Source organism: Medicago sativa, chromosome 2 (genome assembly GCF_051527215.1).
Source record: "Medicago sativa cultivar Bolivia chromosome 2, Bolivia_mono, whole genome shotgun sequence".
NCBI lineage: Eukaryota > Viridiplantae > Streptophyta > Magnoliopsida > Fabales > Fabaceae > Medicago > Medicago sativa.
Window position 1 is genome coordinate 38,322,251 of NC_140750.1, and position 18,222 is coordinate 38,340,472.

An 18,222-nucleotide genomic window follows, 5' to 3' on the forward strand; every position below is an offset into this window, starting at 1 on the left:
AAACCCTTGAGTGTACATCATGCAATTCAGAGATTCCTCTCAAGCGGGTTTTCACTGTGGCTTCCATTCTTGATGAGAAGGACATTGATGTTGGTAGACTTATTGCCAACAACATTCATGAGTTAGTAACTGAAAAGAGAGTCGTCGTTGGACATGGAAGCATCATCAACTGGCTGTGTGAGAAGCAACTTGTGGAGGAGTATGATGGGGATTTGTATACTTCAACTGTCCAGCCTATCACCGACACTACAATGGATGGGTTTGTCACGAAGTATGAGGCTTTTTTAAGAGAGAGGAGAGCGGCACCTGAGGCCCCACAACAACAACAGCCAGCAAAAATGGAGCAAGGAGAGGGTAGCCAGCATGGTTCTTATCCTCCGATCCACCCTATGCTTTTGGAGTATATGTTTACTTCGGCAAATTGGATGAATGAGACCTCTGATCAGTTGTGGGTAAATCGTCCTAGATTTTCCATTGAGTTTGCTGCAGAGGCACAGATGCATAGGAGGCCTATCACTGGTTCTTACGAGAGGTTTGACAAATCCCACGAGTGTATGGATGCGTACTTTACTCATCAGGAGCAATTTGTTGCTTTTATGAAGAAGGAAATCACTGATGATTTCGAGGCGGGAGAGAAGAGAGTTGCTGATGATTTCTTTGATGGGTTACCTGCGACGGGTGGTGATGAGGATTTGGATATGGGACTGGACCACTGATGGTTCAGCTTGACTTGCTTTAATGTTTTCGTTGTACTTTTGTTTTAGTACTTTGTTTTGTTTTGTACTATTTTTATTTTCCTTGTATTGTCAAAAGTCCGTTGAAGTTGTTATTCCCCGTTTTGTAATGAATCTGAACTTGTTTATTATTAACGAATTTATTTGTTAGTCGACTCTTTACAGTTTGGTAACAATTGTTTGATCAAAGTGATATTCCAAAAGTTCAAAAGGAGGAGTGACTTGTGATTTCAAAGGCGAAGTGTACGGCAGTTCAAGATAGGTAGTCACAACTCCCAGATATCATAATTGTAAGGTTCATGGCCAAATTTTATTTTCCAATTTACTTATATTGAGTGTTCCATGCTTTTACATTTATAGAACTTGCATTGTTTCTCTATTGTCGATTGATCTTTGTCATTAGCACACTGAGGCAAAAGTGCTTGGTCCTGTGAGCCTTTTGAAGCCTACCCTGATTATATTGTTATATTTTATCCTTTCTTAACCAAATTGAGCCGGTAGGTTTAGAACTTTTTGTTCGGTGACAAACTACATTACAAGCTTAGAGACTTTTAGGACTTGTCCCATATTGTTTTTTCTGAGTTAGGCATTGTAGAATGTTGCTAAAGATTAAGTTTGGGGTTGCTATTGGAATTTGCAACCAATTAAGTTTGGGGTGGGGGTACTAGAGAATAAGAAGAACAAAAAAAAATGAACATTATCATGAAAAATACACACAAAGATGGTGTATAAAAAAAAAGAAAATAGAATGAAAACGGGACAAGACATTGAAAATTCGAGTAACTTTAAAACTCGATTGTCCCAACAAGTTACAAATGTTCTCTAGTACCTTTACACATTGTTGTTCCATAAGGTGAATGAATGAAGGGTTGAATTTTGTGATTTAACTTCCGTAGGAATGTCTAACTCAAATTTTATGTAGCCTACTTATCCAAATATTATCCCACCTTCACCTAAGCCCCGTTATAACCCTTAAAGACCTCAACGTGTGCATTGACATTGATTTTGATTGATGTTTAGAAACTTTTCAAGCTTATGGTAATATGTAGATTGCTTGTCTACTGTATGTGAACCCTTTCATTTTGTTGCGTGGAGTTGTGAATTGGTGGTTGCTAACAAGTCAAACTAGTTCATCTTTAGCTAGTAAGGTGTTGAACTTTTGGTAGTATTACTTGATCAGGTTATTGTTATTTTACTGTCGACTGTCAATGTGCAAATGAATTCCTTGAAGACAAGGAACGGTTTAAGTTTGGGGTTGTGATGACATGCTGTCATTACGTAATTTTTAGGACTTATTTTGACATTTTGATAGAGTTCTGAAGCAAATATAAGGATCCAGAAGTGTTAAAGAGCAAGAAAGCACCAAGAGCTTGAATAGATAAATCGCGGCGCGTTAACAGGCATCGTGACACAATTTTGTAAACCGAGAGACATGTTTTTGAGATGCTTACATCGTGGTGCGTTGATGTATGGCGTGACACGATTGAGTAGAAGGATCTGGAATCACTCGAGGTTTTGAGTGCATCGTGACGCTATTAGAAACAGGCGTGGCGCGATTATGCACTCAGGAAAATATTTCCTATTTAAACAGAAGTCAGATTGAGAGACAAGGGTTACGATTTTGGAGAACAAAAGTGCGATTTTGAGACTTGAAGACTGCTTGAAGGGCGATTTCCTCCTCCTTTACTCAGTTCATGTATGTTTTAATTATTTCATTGATTATGCTATTTGTAAACTCAATTATGAGTAGCTAAATCTCTCAGAGATTAGGTCAGAGATGAATCTATGTAACCCTAATTGATCTATGTTGCTGTGAAACTCTATTACTTATGAATGACAATCTAGTTTTTATTCAATTCAATTGTTCTTAATGCTTTTTATATCCTAATCAAATATAAACATGATTTTGTGAGAACGAATGACTACTGACCATAGCTTTCGACTTAGACCTAATTGAATTGTTCTAATAAACATGGTTAGTCTATGAATGGATAATCGTTTGTTAGTGATATTAGGTTAACGTGCTTAAACCTTCAAGGATTATTAGACCACCTAAGGAATTAGGGGCTGTAGTTTAAGAAGAGGGGTCTAACTCAAGGGATTGATTAGGGCTAATTTGTTAACTATCGTGAAACTAGAGAATCATTCATAGGAATAGGTGCAGTATACCAATTAGGGGAATCATAGAGGATACGACAGACCTAATCTCATCTCTCTCATATTTTCTTAACCAATCTTTATTTTCTGTTATTTGATTTCATAAAATCAAACCAAATCAACTGCCTAGTGGCAAACCAAAAATAACTTTTATACATCCTATTTCTATAACGCGATTGAATTATTGAGATTTAAAACAGTCCTTGTGGGATCGATATTTTTACTACTTCGATAGTTATTGGTACACTTGCCAATCTTTCATCAAAGCACCTCATCAGAAGCTAGTCACCAGAAGCTGACATCATCAGAAGTTCTAAAGATCATCAGGAGCTAAAGATCATCAGAAACTGAAAGAATTGAAGCTTCAAAGGCTGTTCAAATGATTTAATCACGCCTATCATTGCAGAATACTAGAAGCATTAAGCAACGACTAATTCAAAAGGATTTGAAGGCATTGGATGCTTATTCTTTGGAGAAAGTTGAAAAGGACAATGTACCAACTATTTCCACTACTCTGTTTTGTGTCTGCAATAGTACAAGAACAACAGCTGTGCATGCACTAGTGTTCTTCCATACGTGGAATGGATTTGAAATTGATCCTTCATAGGACAATAACCAAATCAGGCAACAGATCATTGGTGATTTAATCAAGCTTCAAACGACTCTTTTTTATGTGCTGGCAATCAACAACGTCTCTTTCACACCTCTATATAAAGGAGTAAAGACTTAGAGAATTGCAAGACTCATACAACAATTTACAAGTACCAAAACTCTGCTGAAATTATTTCACATCAAAGTTCACTTAGAATTTCTTAACAACTTTCATATCTAAGAAATTCTAGAGTCTTAAAGAGTCTGTATCTGATTTGTATTGTGAACACCACTGATTCTATATCAAGTGTTCAACCTCAATCAAATTTCTTTGTAATTCTGTTTGAATAGAAGTCTCTTGCAATTGTGCTTGAGCATATGAAGTCTCTTGATTTTGTTCTTGAGCATAGGAAATCTCTTGCAATTGTGCTTGAGTAGTTTGAAGTCTCTTGCTAGTTTTAGCAGTGAGCAGTTGTAATCAGATATTACAATTTTAGTAAACTCTCCTTGGAAGTGCAAGGGGGACAGGACTACTTCCGACTTGTGGAAGGAACCTGTATAATTGCTTTGTGTCTTTCTTCTCTCTCTCTCCCTCTATCTCTCTCTGTTTTTATCCACTGCATTTAGATTCTGATTATCACTGCAGAAGCTGATTTCTATCTGCTTCTGATTAGTGACTTCAGTAGGAGAAAAAGAAGAAAAAGCTAACACAATTCAACCCCCTTCTTGTGTTTTTCTCACCTTCAATTGGTATCTAGAGCCTTGGTCTGTTGTTTTAACACTTAATAGTGTAACAGAAAAAGATCAGAGAAAAACATGTCTGGTGAAGACTCCAGTTCTGGTTAAAACAACAACAACAATGTTGTTCCATATGACTATGGTGATGAGAAAGCTGACTCTGGTAAAGTTCCAATATTTAATGGAGATCCTGAAGAATTCTCTTGGTGGAAAACCAACTTCTACAATTATGTCATGGGATTAGATGAAGAACTGTGGGATATCCTTGAAGAAGGTGTTGATGACTTGGTCCTTGGTGAAGAAGGAGCTGCTGCTGATAGAAAGAAACATACTCCTGCTTAGAAGAAACTCTACAAGAAACATCACAAGATCAGATGTTCACTTGTTCTTGCTATACCTCGTGCAGAGTATATGAAGATGAGTGACAAATCTACTGCAAAGGCAATGTTTGCTTCTCTCTGTGCAAACTATGAAGGTAGTAAGAAAGTAAGAGAAGCAAAAGCTCTTATGCTTGTTCATCAGTATGAGTTGTTCAAAATGAAAGATGGTGAAAGTATTGAGCAAATGTACTCAATATTTCAGACTGTAGTTTCTGGACTTCAAATGCTGAAGAAAAGCTATGTAGCTTCTGATCATGTGAGCAAGATACTGAAAAGCTTACCTGCTAGATGAAGACCTAAAGCTACTGCTATTGAGGAAACTAAAGATTTAAACATTTTAAGCGTTGAAGATCTTGTCATCTCTCTCAAGGTTCATGGGATAAGTCTAAATGAACATGAGCCTGTAAAGAAGACAAAATCTATAGGTCTGCCATCTAAAGGGAAGTCATCAAAAGCTCTTAAAGTTATTGAATCTGAAGAAGAATCAGCTGATGGAGATTTTGATGAAGATCCTACTGAGAAGATGGTTATGCTTTCCAACAAGCCTGAGTATCAGGCAAGGAAGATTTGGAAGTTTTTGAGCAAGAGAGGTGGTTACAAAAGCTCAAAGAAAGAAGATCAGAAGGGATGCTTCAACTGTAAGAAGCCTGGACATTTCATTGCTGACTGTTGGAACAAAATGTGATTAACACTACCCTTTAGAGTTTTGATGATAACAAGGTATTAAAAATTGTCAATTGGATATGCTAATATTTGTTCAAGTGTATAGGACCATAGACAAAAATTTTGTGTCTACTTAAGGCTTAGGTACTGGAAGAACAAATGAGAGCAATGGAATCAACAAGAAGGAAGCTTTATGCATATGAAGAAAAGTTCTCCTGAAGTCAAAGTGCTCCTGAAGTGATGACGTCATCATCAGAAGCAAGTTCATCAGAAGCACCTCATCAGAAGCAAAATCACCAGAAGCTGAAGTTCATCAGAAGATGAGAGACTTAAAGCTTCAAAGGCTATTCAAAGGATTTAATCACGCCTAGCATTACAGAAGACCAGAAGAGTGAAGCAACGGCTAATTCAAATGAATTTGAAGGCATTGTATGCTTGTTCTTTGAAGAGCGTTGACTAAGTACAATTGTACGAAGTGTACAACCACTACCTCCACTACTCTATTTTTATCTCTGCTACAGGACAAGAATAACAACTATGCCTGCAATGACGTTCCTTCATACTTGGAATGGATTTGAAATTGATCCTTCATAAGACAATAACCATATCAGGCAAAAGATCATTGGTGATTGATCAAAGCTTCAAACGACTCTTATTTTGATGTGCTGGCAATTCACAACGTCTCTTTCACACCTCTATATAAAGGAGTGAAGACTTAGAGAATGGCAAGGACTCTACAACAATTTACAAGCGCCAAAACTCTGTCAAAATTGTTCTACATCAAAAGTTCACTTAGAATTTCTATTTCAAAGTTCATATCTTAGAAATTCTAAAGTCTTAAGAGTCTGTATCTGATTTGTATTGTGAACACCACTGATTGTATATCAAATGGTCAACCTCAAACAATTTTCTTTGTAATTCTGTTTGAATAGGAAGTCTCTTGCAGTTGTGCTTGAGCATAGGAAGTATCTTGATTGTGTTCAGGAGCATATGAAATCTCTTGCAGTTGTGCTTGAGTAGTTTGAAGTCTCTTACTAGTTTTAGCTGTGAGCAGTTGTAATCAGATATTACATTTTAGTGAACTCTCCTTGGAAGTGCACAGGAGATAGGAATACTTTCGGTTTGTGGAAGGAACCTGTATAATTGCTTTGTGTCTTTCTTCTCTCTCTCTCTCTCTCTCTCTCTCTCTCTCTGTCTCTCTCTCTCTCTTTGTTTTTATCCGCTGCATTTAGATCCTGAACATTACTTCATAAGTGGAATTCTATCTGCTTCTGATCAGTAGTTTCAGCTTAGGAGAAAACGAAGAAAAAGCTAACACAATTCAACCCCCCCTTCTTGTGTTTTTCTCACCTTCAATTGGTATCTAGAGCCTTGGTTTGTTGTCTTAACACTTAACCGTTTAACAGAAAAAGATCTGAGAAAAACATGTCTGGTGAAGACTCTACTTCTGGATCTGGGAACAACAATGCTGTTAACAACAAGAAAGCTGACTTTGGTAAAGTTCCTAAGTTTAATGGAGATCCTGAAGAATTCTCTTAGTGGAAAACCAATTTCTATAGCTATGTCATGGGTCTAGATGAAGAACTGTGGGGCATACTTGAAGATGGTGTTGGTGACTTGGTCTTTGATGAAGAAGGAGCTGCTATTGATAGAAGGAAACATACTCCTGCTCAGAAGAAACTCTACAAGAAGCATCATACGATTAGAGGATCACTTGTCACTGCTATACCTAAAGCAGAGTATATGAAGATGAGTGACAAATATACTGCTAAGGAAATGTTTGCTTCTCTTTGTGCAAACTATAAAGGCAGCAAGAAAGTCAGAGAAGCAAAAGCTCTTATGCATGTTCATCAGTATGAGTTGTTCAAGATGAAGGATGATGAAACTATTGAGGAAATGTACTCAAGGTTTCAAACCCTTGTCTCTGGATTACAAATACTGAAGAAAAGTTATGTTGCTTCTGATCATGTGAGCAAGATACTAAGAAGCTTATCTGCTAGATGGAGACCTAAGGTTACTTCTATTGAGGAAGCTAAAGATTTAAACACTTTAAGTGTTGAAGATCTTGTCAGCTCTCTCAAAGTTTATGAGATAAGTCTAAATGAACATGAACCTGCTAAGAAGAACAAATCAATTGCTCTACCATCTAAAGGAAAGTCATCAAAAGCTCTTAAAGTTGTTGAATCTGAAGAAGAATCACCTGATGGAGATTGTGATGAAGATCCTACTAAGAAAGAAGATAAGAAGGGATGCTTCAACTGTAAAAAGCCTGGACATTTCATTGCTGATTGCCCTGATTATCAGAAGGAGAAATGAAAGGACAAGTCAAAGAAATCAAGCTTCAACTCAAGAAAATTCAGGAAGCAAGTTAAGAAGAGTTTAATGGCAACCTGGGAAGATTTAGATAGTGAATCTGGGTCTGAAAAGGAAGAAGCAGAAGATGAAGCAAATGTAGCTAGAGGGTTAGTGGCTACAGTGCCATCAGAAGCTAAACCTGACTCAGAATCTGAAGATTAAAATGAGGTATACTCTAAAATTCCCAGAGAAGAACTTATTGAGTCTCTTAAAGAACTCCTTACACACTTTGAACATAGAACCAATGAGTTGAAAGATTTAAAAGAAAGATATGTTGATTTAATGAAACAACAAGAATAAACACTCTATTGGATCTGAAAGCTTCTGAAGAAGGACTTAGAGGCTTTGACTTCATTTTTAAAAGTTATGAATAGAAGCTCAAGGTTCTTTATCAGAAGCTACAAGAAAAGTGTAATGGAAAATCTTTAGGTAAACATGAAATTGCTCTTGAAGATTTTATTATATCTGGTATTGACAGAAGCAAAGTTGCTTCAATGATTTATAACATTTACAGAAACAATGGTAAAGGGATTGGATTTTCAGAAGGCAAACCTAATGAAATCAGTCTTAAAGCATGTTGTGAATGCATCAAGGAAGGATTGAAAACCTTCTTTGTACCTGAAGGTGCTAGGTGTGAAACTGTAGTTCAGTCAGAACCTGAAGTTTCTTGCTCTAAGACTAAGAATATGACAAGAGAAAAGTGTATGTTCCTCACCCTTACAATGAAAGAAGGAGGAAATGTGAAGTTTGGAGGCAACCAATCTGGCAAGATCATTGGTACAGGAACTATTGGTAACTCCTCTATCTCAATTAATAATGTTTGGTTAGTAAATGGTCTTGAACATAACCTTTTGAGTATCAGTTAGTTTTGTGATAATGGTTATGATGTGATGTTTGAAAAGACCAACCGCACAGTAATCAACAAAGATAACAAGTTCATAGTATTCAAGGGAAAAAGGATAGAGAATGTCTATAAAATTAACTTCTCTAGACTGGTTGATCAGAAGGTAATATGTCTTCTATCAATGAATGATAAGAAATGGATGTGGCACAGAAGGTTGGGACATGCTAAATGGAGATTAATCTCTAAGCTTAGTAAGTTACAACTTGTCAAAGACCTACCAGACATTGACTATCATTCAGACGCACTTTGTGGTGCATGCCAGAAAGGGAAGATTGTTAAATCATCATTTAAAACAAAAGACATTATCTCTACTTCCAGACCCTTAGAATTACTTCATATTGATTTATTTGGACCAGTTAGCACTGCATCCTTATATGGAAGTAAATATGGATTAGTTATTGTTGATGATTACAGCAGATGGACTTGGGTAAAATTCCTGAAAAGTAAGGATAATGCTTATGATGTATTCAGTAACTTCTGCACTCAAGGAGGTGGATTAAAAGGATATGGAGGGGGTTGAATCTGATTCTACTACTACAACATTATCAATGTGTGGAGAATCAGGATTACCTTTATCAGCTTCTGGTGCAGCAGCTCCTGAACCAGCAGCTTCATCCTCCTGAACTTCTTCAGCAGCCTTTTCACTAGAAATCATCAGTAGACTCCCAGCTTCTGAAGTCATCAAATCTTGTACTTCTTCAGTAGCTTGAACCACTTGTTGTGCAATAGCACCAACATCTTCCCTTACTATGCTTGATGCAGGAACTTTAATACCCTTTCCAAGTTCTCTGATCTTGGCAAGTGCAGCAACATCTTCAATTTTATTCTTCTTCACTTCTCTGGTAACCAGGTCAGTAGCAGCTGCAATTTGATCTTCTTCTACTACATAGCTATATTCTTTCAATTTTCTCATAGTTGTCTTTCTCTTCTTCTTTGGGATAGAAGGTTGATCAGGAACATACTATGAAGTTGCAGCAGCTTTACCACTTCTGGTCCTCTTGTTCACGACTGTATCAATATCCATGTCCTGAACTTCTTCCTGAATAGTTTGTACTCCAGGACCAACTTTATCCACTTTAGAAGAAGCCTTCACCTTCTTAGATTTCTTCTTCTTCTTATGCTCTTCAGAAGCATCATCCAGATACTCTTCTTTAGTGAGTGCCTTCCTTTTGGTCTTCCTGCTCTTTGCTACTGGCAGAGCACCACCATACATGGTTTCAGGCACATCACAAAGCCTGATTGTCTTACCTATTTCCTGAAAGTGATCTATTATGTAGTTCATCTGAACTTCAATAGGATCCTGCTTGCAAATTGGAGGAAACTCATCCATAAGAGCAGATACAACATCTGACTCTTTCAGATCTGTGCTGAGCTTCTTAAACACTCCTTTTCCCATCAGCTTCATCTTCCTGAGTGTTGCCCCATTGATGACTTTGACTGTTTCAGTACAAAGCTGATCATCAGAGAAAATGTTAAGCTCCTTTAGTACTTTCAGATTTCTTCCTTGATGAAGAATCTCTGAGATTAATCTACCATAAGGAATCTAGCACCTATTGCTATTTTGACTCTCCCTGAGCTCTTTGATCATGTGCTTGAATATGTACTTAGGCACATTAACACTCTCCTTCTTGATGAAGTAATGAAGGAAGACTCTAAGTTCCAGTGATGGTTGATCTCCACCACCACCTTTTGGTAGGAGATTTTCATTCTGTATCTTCAGGAGCATCTTCTTCACCATGGACAGATCATAATAAGCCCCTTTCTTCGTGCTGTTGAACATAGACATGTTCACAACTTCATTCCAGGGACTATTCTTGCTATTGTCTATACCATATGTGAAGCTTCCTCATGATGGTCTTCTTAGAACAAATGCAATAACTTCCTGAGAGATGAAGGCAGGAATACCCATGTTGCTTGACCTAATCTCTGTAACCGTAAAAGGTTCCAAGCCTATTTCTCTCCTTGATTTCCCAGCAAGAGTGGGATCAATCAGAACTTTCTCGTCCACTTTAGCCTGAGCATCTATACGATCATAAACTTGTGCTCTTACCCAGAAATGTCTAACCAGGTTTGTGTAGGTTGGACCATTCAGCATGGTGAAATAATCCATTAGACCTTGAGCTTCACAGTAGCTCTTGATGTCATAACCATGATACGTCAGAGAAGTGAAATCAATAGGATTCTCAGTCAGAACATTGAGTTCCCATTCTTCCAAAGACATGGTTCTTCCCCTGATTTCATACGCAGGAGCCTCTGGTGTAGTTGATTCTGGAACTACTTCTTCAATATTTGATTTTGGAACGAAGCTTGAGGATGCCATTGTTGAGATTGAAGGTTTAGGGTTTTAGGTTTTGATTGAAGAAGTTGAACTTACTTCGCAGAGAACAGAGTGAAAAGAGGAAAATGTAGGTTGTGAAGCGAGTTGTGTGTGATTTGTCTAAGTGTTTTGAGTAAAACGTTTGCAATTCAGTAGGGGACAAAAAAACACAACATTAATGACATAGGGGGTGGAGATAGTGTATTCAAAGCTAAAAATCATCATTGCCCTTTTACGTTATACACCAGTACACATAAGCCACGTCAGAGTTTCTCAGAGTAACTGCCAAGTTAGTGGGACAGGTGTTACTAAAAGTAACTTCCAACATTTCCACTAACTCTGCTATTTAGGAGCATAAAACCCAGCTTCTGGAGTTCAGATGCTGATGTCATCTTCAGAAGCACATTTTCCTCATGACCTCAGTTAAGAGCTTCTGATGGACCATTGCTTCTGGACAGACTTCAGGACCTAAATTCCTATTCAGCAACAAGCAAATTTTAATCAGACACAATGTGCATGTTCAAATTTTTCTTTATAAAATCAAATCTTTCCACAGTTAAAGGCTTAGTAAATATATCAGCCCATTGATGTTCAGTATCAATGAATTGTAGATCTAAAATTCCTTTTTGAACATAGTCTCTAATAAAGTGGTGTTTGATTTCAATATGTTTTGCTCTTGAATGTTAAATAGGATTCTTTGGCAAACAAATAACAGCAATATTATCACAATAAATGGGAATACTGTTAGCATTAATCTGATAGTCTTCCAACTGATGTTTCATCCAGAGCAATTGTGTACAACAACTTGCAGCTGAGATTGCTTCTGCTGTAGACATAGCAATAGTTGCTTGTCTTTTGCTAGCCCAGGATATAATATTATCACCCAGAAACTGGCAGTTGCTGTAACACCCTACTTCTATTAAGCGGTAAAACGCGCGAACATACGAATATATTCTAGAAATAGATGCTACGTCATCAAATCAAAACATACATGCATAAAGATCATGTTACATCTCATGGCAGCGGAACACATATATAATCCATAAACAACATCAAGTCTCAAAATAAAGATACATCCTCCGATCTCAAATACAGTAATATCTCAACTCCAACTACATGTTCAAAACAAAATCCAACATGCAAGAACTATCCTAGATCAGAGCCATAATCTAGACGCTCGCACATAAAAGAGGAACTCCACTCCTCGGCAATATCAAAGCACACAATCTAAGCATCCTGCATTCCATCTACACGTCCATACGGAAAGGTAGGTGGTAAACCACTGATGGTTAGCATTACATCATCATAATCCATATAAGATTAATAAGAACTTTGAAAATGAAAGACATAATCAAGGATAAAAGATGACAATTCATACATAGTTTCTCAATATGCACAACATATAAGCAATCCAAGATCATTCAATATCATTATATCAAGTTCATATCAACAAGTATATCACATGCATATCACAACTTCACCTTGTCAATTAACAATTAACAATTCAATCCACAACAATTACAATTAGCAATTCCACCACCGAGCACATTTCAATGCAATTCAATTCACTAACAATTTATGCAATGGCTCTAGACTCATCTAGATGCATGTGGTACCAAATCACCTCAAGGTCGTCACCTTCGATGCAACAAAAACATCGTAATCACCTCCATTGGATATAAAATCCACCACCATCAGTCATGAATGCATGAACATATGACTCAACTACAATGCATATGTTCACACAAACAATTCACCTCAACATCACCAAAACTTGTATATATGCAATTAACAACAATTCACCACCACATAACATATATACAATTGCCAACAACATCCACAACACAAGCAACATATAGTTGTCACACAAATATACACCACCAATCATCTTCATATAAATTATATCAAATATCCATAAAGGATTCACAAGTCAATTGGCTCTTAAAACCATTTCCAACAAAATTCGTCTCTTAAGATCACAACATTAGAATGTTTGAGCATGTAAGTCAAAACCAAGCGAACAAGCTCAATTGCCTATGCATGTATTCTCACAAGTCACATATGCGTGTAATAGAGACTACATAAGCATTTCATCGGCCAAACACGACAAATTCAATAAAAACTCAAAGTTCGTCTCACTTTATGATTTTTCACAAAACTCTCATTTTCAAGCAAAACAAGTTAAGACTTGATGGAACCAATCACAACTACTTTTTAAAATCATACGAACAAGAGCCTAGGCCAATTGTAAGCAAACAAGCCTTAATTCCAAAAATTAGCCTAAGTCGTTTGAGGAAAATTCCAAGTTTCAAACCATTTGAAAATTCGAACATTCAACAAAGCCAAGTATGTTCCGGTTGAAAAGCGAGTGAAAACAGTACAAGAACACCTACCTTCAAACGTTCGCTACGGACCCCTACACGACTGCCCCTGACCCCCCGAACACGGAACAACGGGCACGTTGCCCTGTGCAGGGCGCCTGGCGCCAAGAGTGTAGCGCCTAGCACTAGCTCTCTGAGTGTGGGCGTCTAGCGCCCTAGCTCAGGCGCAGCGCTCCGCAACGTGCGTTTTCGCGCGTTTCAGCCGCGGGTTTATGCCGTTTTCGCCCCAAAATCGGATGTTTAAAACCCTTCAATGTCAAAAGTGATCCGAGGCATAACCCGAGGCTCCAACACATCAAACTCACACGTTTCATGGCGTTTGAATAAGTTATACAAACCTTTGAAAATTCATTTTCTCAAAACAACAAGTTTTCTTCTCTAATCAAAACCAATTTTCACAACAACCATTTTCAACAACAACATAACAATTCTCATCACCAATTCACAATTAATGATACCCAATGTATCAAATCAACAACAACATGATTCAAATCATCAACAACAACAATTGAACATGAATCCATTCATAATTCACAACCACCACTTCACAATTCATTAATTTCATCCAAAAACATACTATGCTCATTTCTACTCATTTTGACATACAAATTCAACAACAATAACACAATTATCATACTAATCATGTTCTCAAACATAACAACAACAATTATGCACTAATTTACATCAATTAAAACCAATTCATCAATTTCATGAAAATGGGTAAAAGAGAAAAGTTATGAAATTATGAGTGAAGCCTAACCCTCTTACCTTAACTCTCCACAATCACTAGCTAGTGCCTCACTTTAGCTCCAACCCTTGATTCTCTAGCCTCTTCTAGCTCTCTCTAGATCCTTCTCCTCAAAACCCTTTTTCTCCTCTTGTGTTTTTCTCTCTAGCTCTCTCTAATTGTGAAATGGAATGAAATGAAATGTTTGTAAGACCCCAATTTCACTACCAACTAGTGTTTATATAAACTCTACTCAAGTGGGCTCAACTCACAATGTTTTAATGGGCCTAACCCATTTCTATTCTAACCCAAAATGTTACTACTCACTTAACGGTAAAATACAACACTAACGGTCACTTAACGGTAATCTAAATAATTACCCCACTCTTCCAACACTTAGTAAAATAAAATCCTCACTAAGTACTAAAATTAACTTTCAGCAAAAATTACAAAATTACCCCTGCCCTCAAAATGACCAAAATACCCCTGAGTCCAAAATGACTAAAATACCCTTCTAACACCGAATTCTACGAATCCCAACCAAAAATACACACAGAGGCAATTAATCACATAAGAGCACATAGAACACACATAAATAAATAATAAAATAAATCAAGCGAAAATCGGGCTGTTACAACTCTCCCCCTAAAAAGAATTTTCGCACTCGAAAATTACCTGAAGGAAACAACTCCGGATACGAAACCTTCATCCTACTCTTCGATTCCCAAGTGGCACTCTCACCCGTCGGTCCAACCAAAATCACTTTAACCAAAACGATCTCCTTGCCACGCAGACGCTTCACTTCACGATCCTCAATCCTAACTGGCCAAGTCTCAACAGTCAAATTATCTCTAACTTCCAAATCATCCACTTGAATCACATGAGACACATCATACACATACTTCCGCAACTGAGACACATGAAACACATCATGAATATTCGACAAAGATGGCGGTAACGCAATCCGATATGCTACAACCCCAACCTTCTCAACAATCTCAAAAGGTCCAACAAAACGAGGAGTTAACTTCTGACACTTCAAAGCACGTCCAACACCGGTTACATGATTCACTCTCAAAAACACATGATCACCAACCTGAAACTCAAGGTGTTTCCTCCTCTTATCATGATAACTCTTCTGCCTACTCTGAGACGCTCTCATCTTCTCTTGAATCATCTTAACCTTCTCGGTCGTCTCTTGCACAACTTTCGGTCCTAACAAAGCACTCTCTCCTAACTCATACCAACACAAAGGAGTTCTACACCTCCGACCATACAAAGCCTCAAACGGTGTCATTCCAATACTAGAATGAAAACTGTTGTTGTAAGTAAACTCAATCAACGGTAAACAATCAATCCAACTGACACCTTGCTCCAACACACAAGCTCTCAACAAATCTTCCAAACTCTGAATAGTCCTCTCCGTCTGACCATCAGTCTGGGGATGATAAGCAGAACTCAACCTCAACTTAGTTCCCAAAGCAACTTGCAAACTCTCCCAAAACTTAGAAGTAAACCTCGGATCCCGATCCGACACAATACTAGAAGGAACACCATGCAATCTAACAATCTGCTCAATGTGGATCTCGGCCAACTTCGCCACAGACATACCGGTCTTGATAGGAACAAAATGTGCTGACTTCGTCAACCGATCAACAATCACCCAAATAGAATCAAAACCCTTAACAATCTTCGGCAACACTCCAACAAAATCCATAGAGATACTATCCCACTTCCATTCGGGCACAAACAACGGTTGCATCAAACCCGACGATTTCTGATGTTCAATCTTGGACTTCTGACAAATCAAACAAGCATACACAAACTCTGCAATCTCTTTCTTCATCCCAGGCCACCAAAACAACCTCTTCAAATCTTGGTACATCTTAGTCGCTCCTGGATGAATACTCAAACTACTTCTGTGACCTTCTTCCAAAATCTGTCTCTTAAGCTCAAGAACACTTGGCACACAAACACGATCACGAAACATCAAAACACCGTTCTCATCCAATCTAAAGTCTCCACCTTTGCCTTGATTAACTAACACCACTCGATCTACAAGTTCCAAATCTTCCTTCTGACCATTCTTGATCTCTCCAGAATATTACTTATCAGCTTCAACATTCCCAACCTTATACCATCCGGCGTTAACTCACTAACCAAACTCAAGTCTCGAAATTGCTCAATCAACTCCAACTCTTTCACCATCAAAGCAGACATATGCAACGACTTCCTACTCAAAGCATCAGCAACAACATTTGCCTTTCCAGGATGATAGCTCAACTGGAAGTCAAAATCCTTAAGATACTCCAACCATCTCCTCTGCCTCATATTCAACTCCTTTTGGTCAAACAAATACTTTAAACTCTTATGGTCACTGAACACTTCAAACTTAGAACCATACAGATAATGCCTCCAAATCTTCAACGCATACACGACAGCCGCTAATTCCAAGTCATGAGTCGGATAATTCTCATGCACTTTCAATTGCCTTGAAGCATAAGCCACAACCTGACGGTTCTTCATAAGCACACCACCAAGACCCATCTTAGAAGCATCACAATACACAACAAAAGATTCCTTCGGATTCGGCAAAATCAACACTGGAGCTGAAGTCAACCTCTTCTTCAACTCTTGGAAACTCTTCTCACACTTAGCATCCCAAACATAAGCTTGCCCTTTTCAAGTCAACTGCGTCAATGGCAACGCCAACTTAGAGAATCCCCCAATGAACCTCCGATAATAACCTACCAATCCAAGAAAGCTTCTAACCTCAAAAACAGACTTAGGTGATTCCCACTGCAACACTGCATCAACCTTCGACGGATCCACGACAATACCACCTTTAGAAATCACATGACCAAGGAAACTCACTTCCCGCAACCAAAACTCACACTTCGACAACTTAGCAAACAACCTATTCTCCTTCAAGACTCCCAACACAATCCTCAAATGCTCGGCATGCTCTTTTTCAGACTTCGAATATACCAAAATATCATCTATGAACACCACCACAAAATGGTACAAAAAAAGATGTAATATCCTATTCATATATTCCATGAAGACACCTGGCGCATTAGACACTCCAAATGGCATCACAGAATACTCATAGTGTCCATACCTCGTTCTGAACGCAGTTTTGGATATATCTTCCGCCTTCACTCTAATCTGATGATATCCTGATCTCAAATCCATCTTGCTAAACACTTCCGCACCAACCAACTGATCCATCAAATCATCAATCCTCGGAAGCGGATACCGGTTCTTGATTGTCACCTTGTTCAACTGCCGATAATCCACGCACAACCTCATGCTTCCATCTTTCTTCTTAACCAACAACACAGGAGCTCCCCACGGAGAAACACTCGGTCTGATAAACTGTTTCTCGAGCAACTCTTCCAACTGTTTCTTCAACTCACCCAATTCTGATGCAGACATCCGATAAGGCACAATCGAAATAGGACTCGTTCTTGGAACCAAATCAATTGCAAACTCAACTTCCCTCTCCGGTGGTAACTCGGTAATGTCGTCCGAAAAAACTTCTGGAAATTCTTGCACTACCGGCAAATCACCAACCCCTTTTTCAATACTCTCCTTCAAGGAAGCAAACATCATGAACACACTAGCTTCGCCATCCAAGGACTTCTTCACTTGCTCCGCGGTTAAGAACCTTCCACCTTCTTCAGCTACCGGTTTAGAAAACGTTATACTCTTGGTTAAACAATTAATGTTAACACCAAAAGTCAACATCCAATCCATACCAAAAATCACGTCCATATGCTTCAACGGGAGACACACAAGATCCAACTCAAAGTCAACATTACCAAAACTAACAGGACACTGAGCACACACTAAAGAAGTAGTCACTGAACCACGAGCCAGGGTATCGATAACCATCCCTCGAGACAACAGAGTCATAACTAAACCCAAACGCTCAACACAACTCGCCGCTAAAAGAATGAGTAGCACCAGTATCAATAATTGCAATCAAAGGAGTACTATTGATAAAACACATACCTCAGATGAGATTATCAGGATGCTCCACCTCTTCCGAATTCAATGCAACACCTTCTCCGCCGCCTTCTTCGGCTTGGTACAGTTAGTACTGATATGCCCCTTCTCACCACAATTGTAGCAAGTGATCTCCTTCTTGCACTCAGCAGCCTTGTGACCTGCTTCCCCACACTTGTAGCATTTCTCACCACTCTTGCAATCATTAGCAAAATGACCCAATGTGCCACACTTGTAGCACCTCACCTCAGCAACATTCACCTT

The 18,222-nt window shown here is 38.3% G+C and overlaps 1 protein-coding gene and 1 long non-coding RNA gene across 2 annotated transcripts; both read right to left on the minus strand.

Moving 5' to 3' along the window:
* Positions 1-10,368: 10,368 nt before the first annotated feature.
* Positions 10,369-10,842, minus strand: LOC146946732 (uncharacterized). The gene has a single exon (XM_085748291.1). It carries the CDS (start codon positions 10,840-10,842, stop codon positions 10,369-10,371), a length of 474 nt encoding a protein of 157 aa, XP_085604417.1.
* A 949-nt stretch (positions 10,843-11,791) lies between these two features.
* Positions 11,792-14,585, minus strand: LOC146946733 (uncharacterized). Its single transcript, XR_015028273.1, has 2 exons — positions 13,989-14,585; positions 11,792-12,086 (listed from the first exon to the last, which is right to left on the minus strand). It is a non-coding gene; the product is annotated as an uncharacterized LOC146946733 (long non-coding RNA).
* Between the last annotated feature and the right edge of the window lie 3,637 nt (positions 14,586-18,222).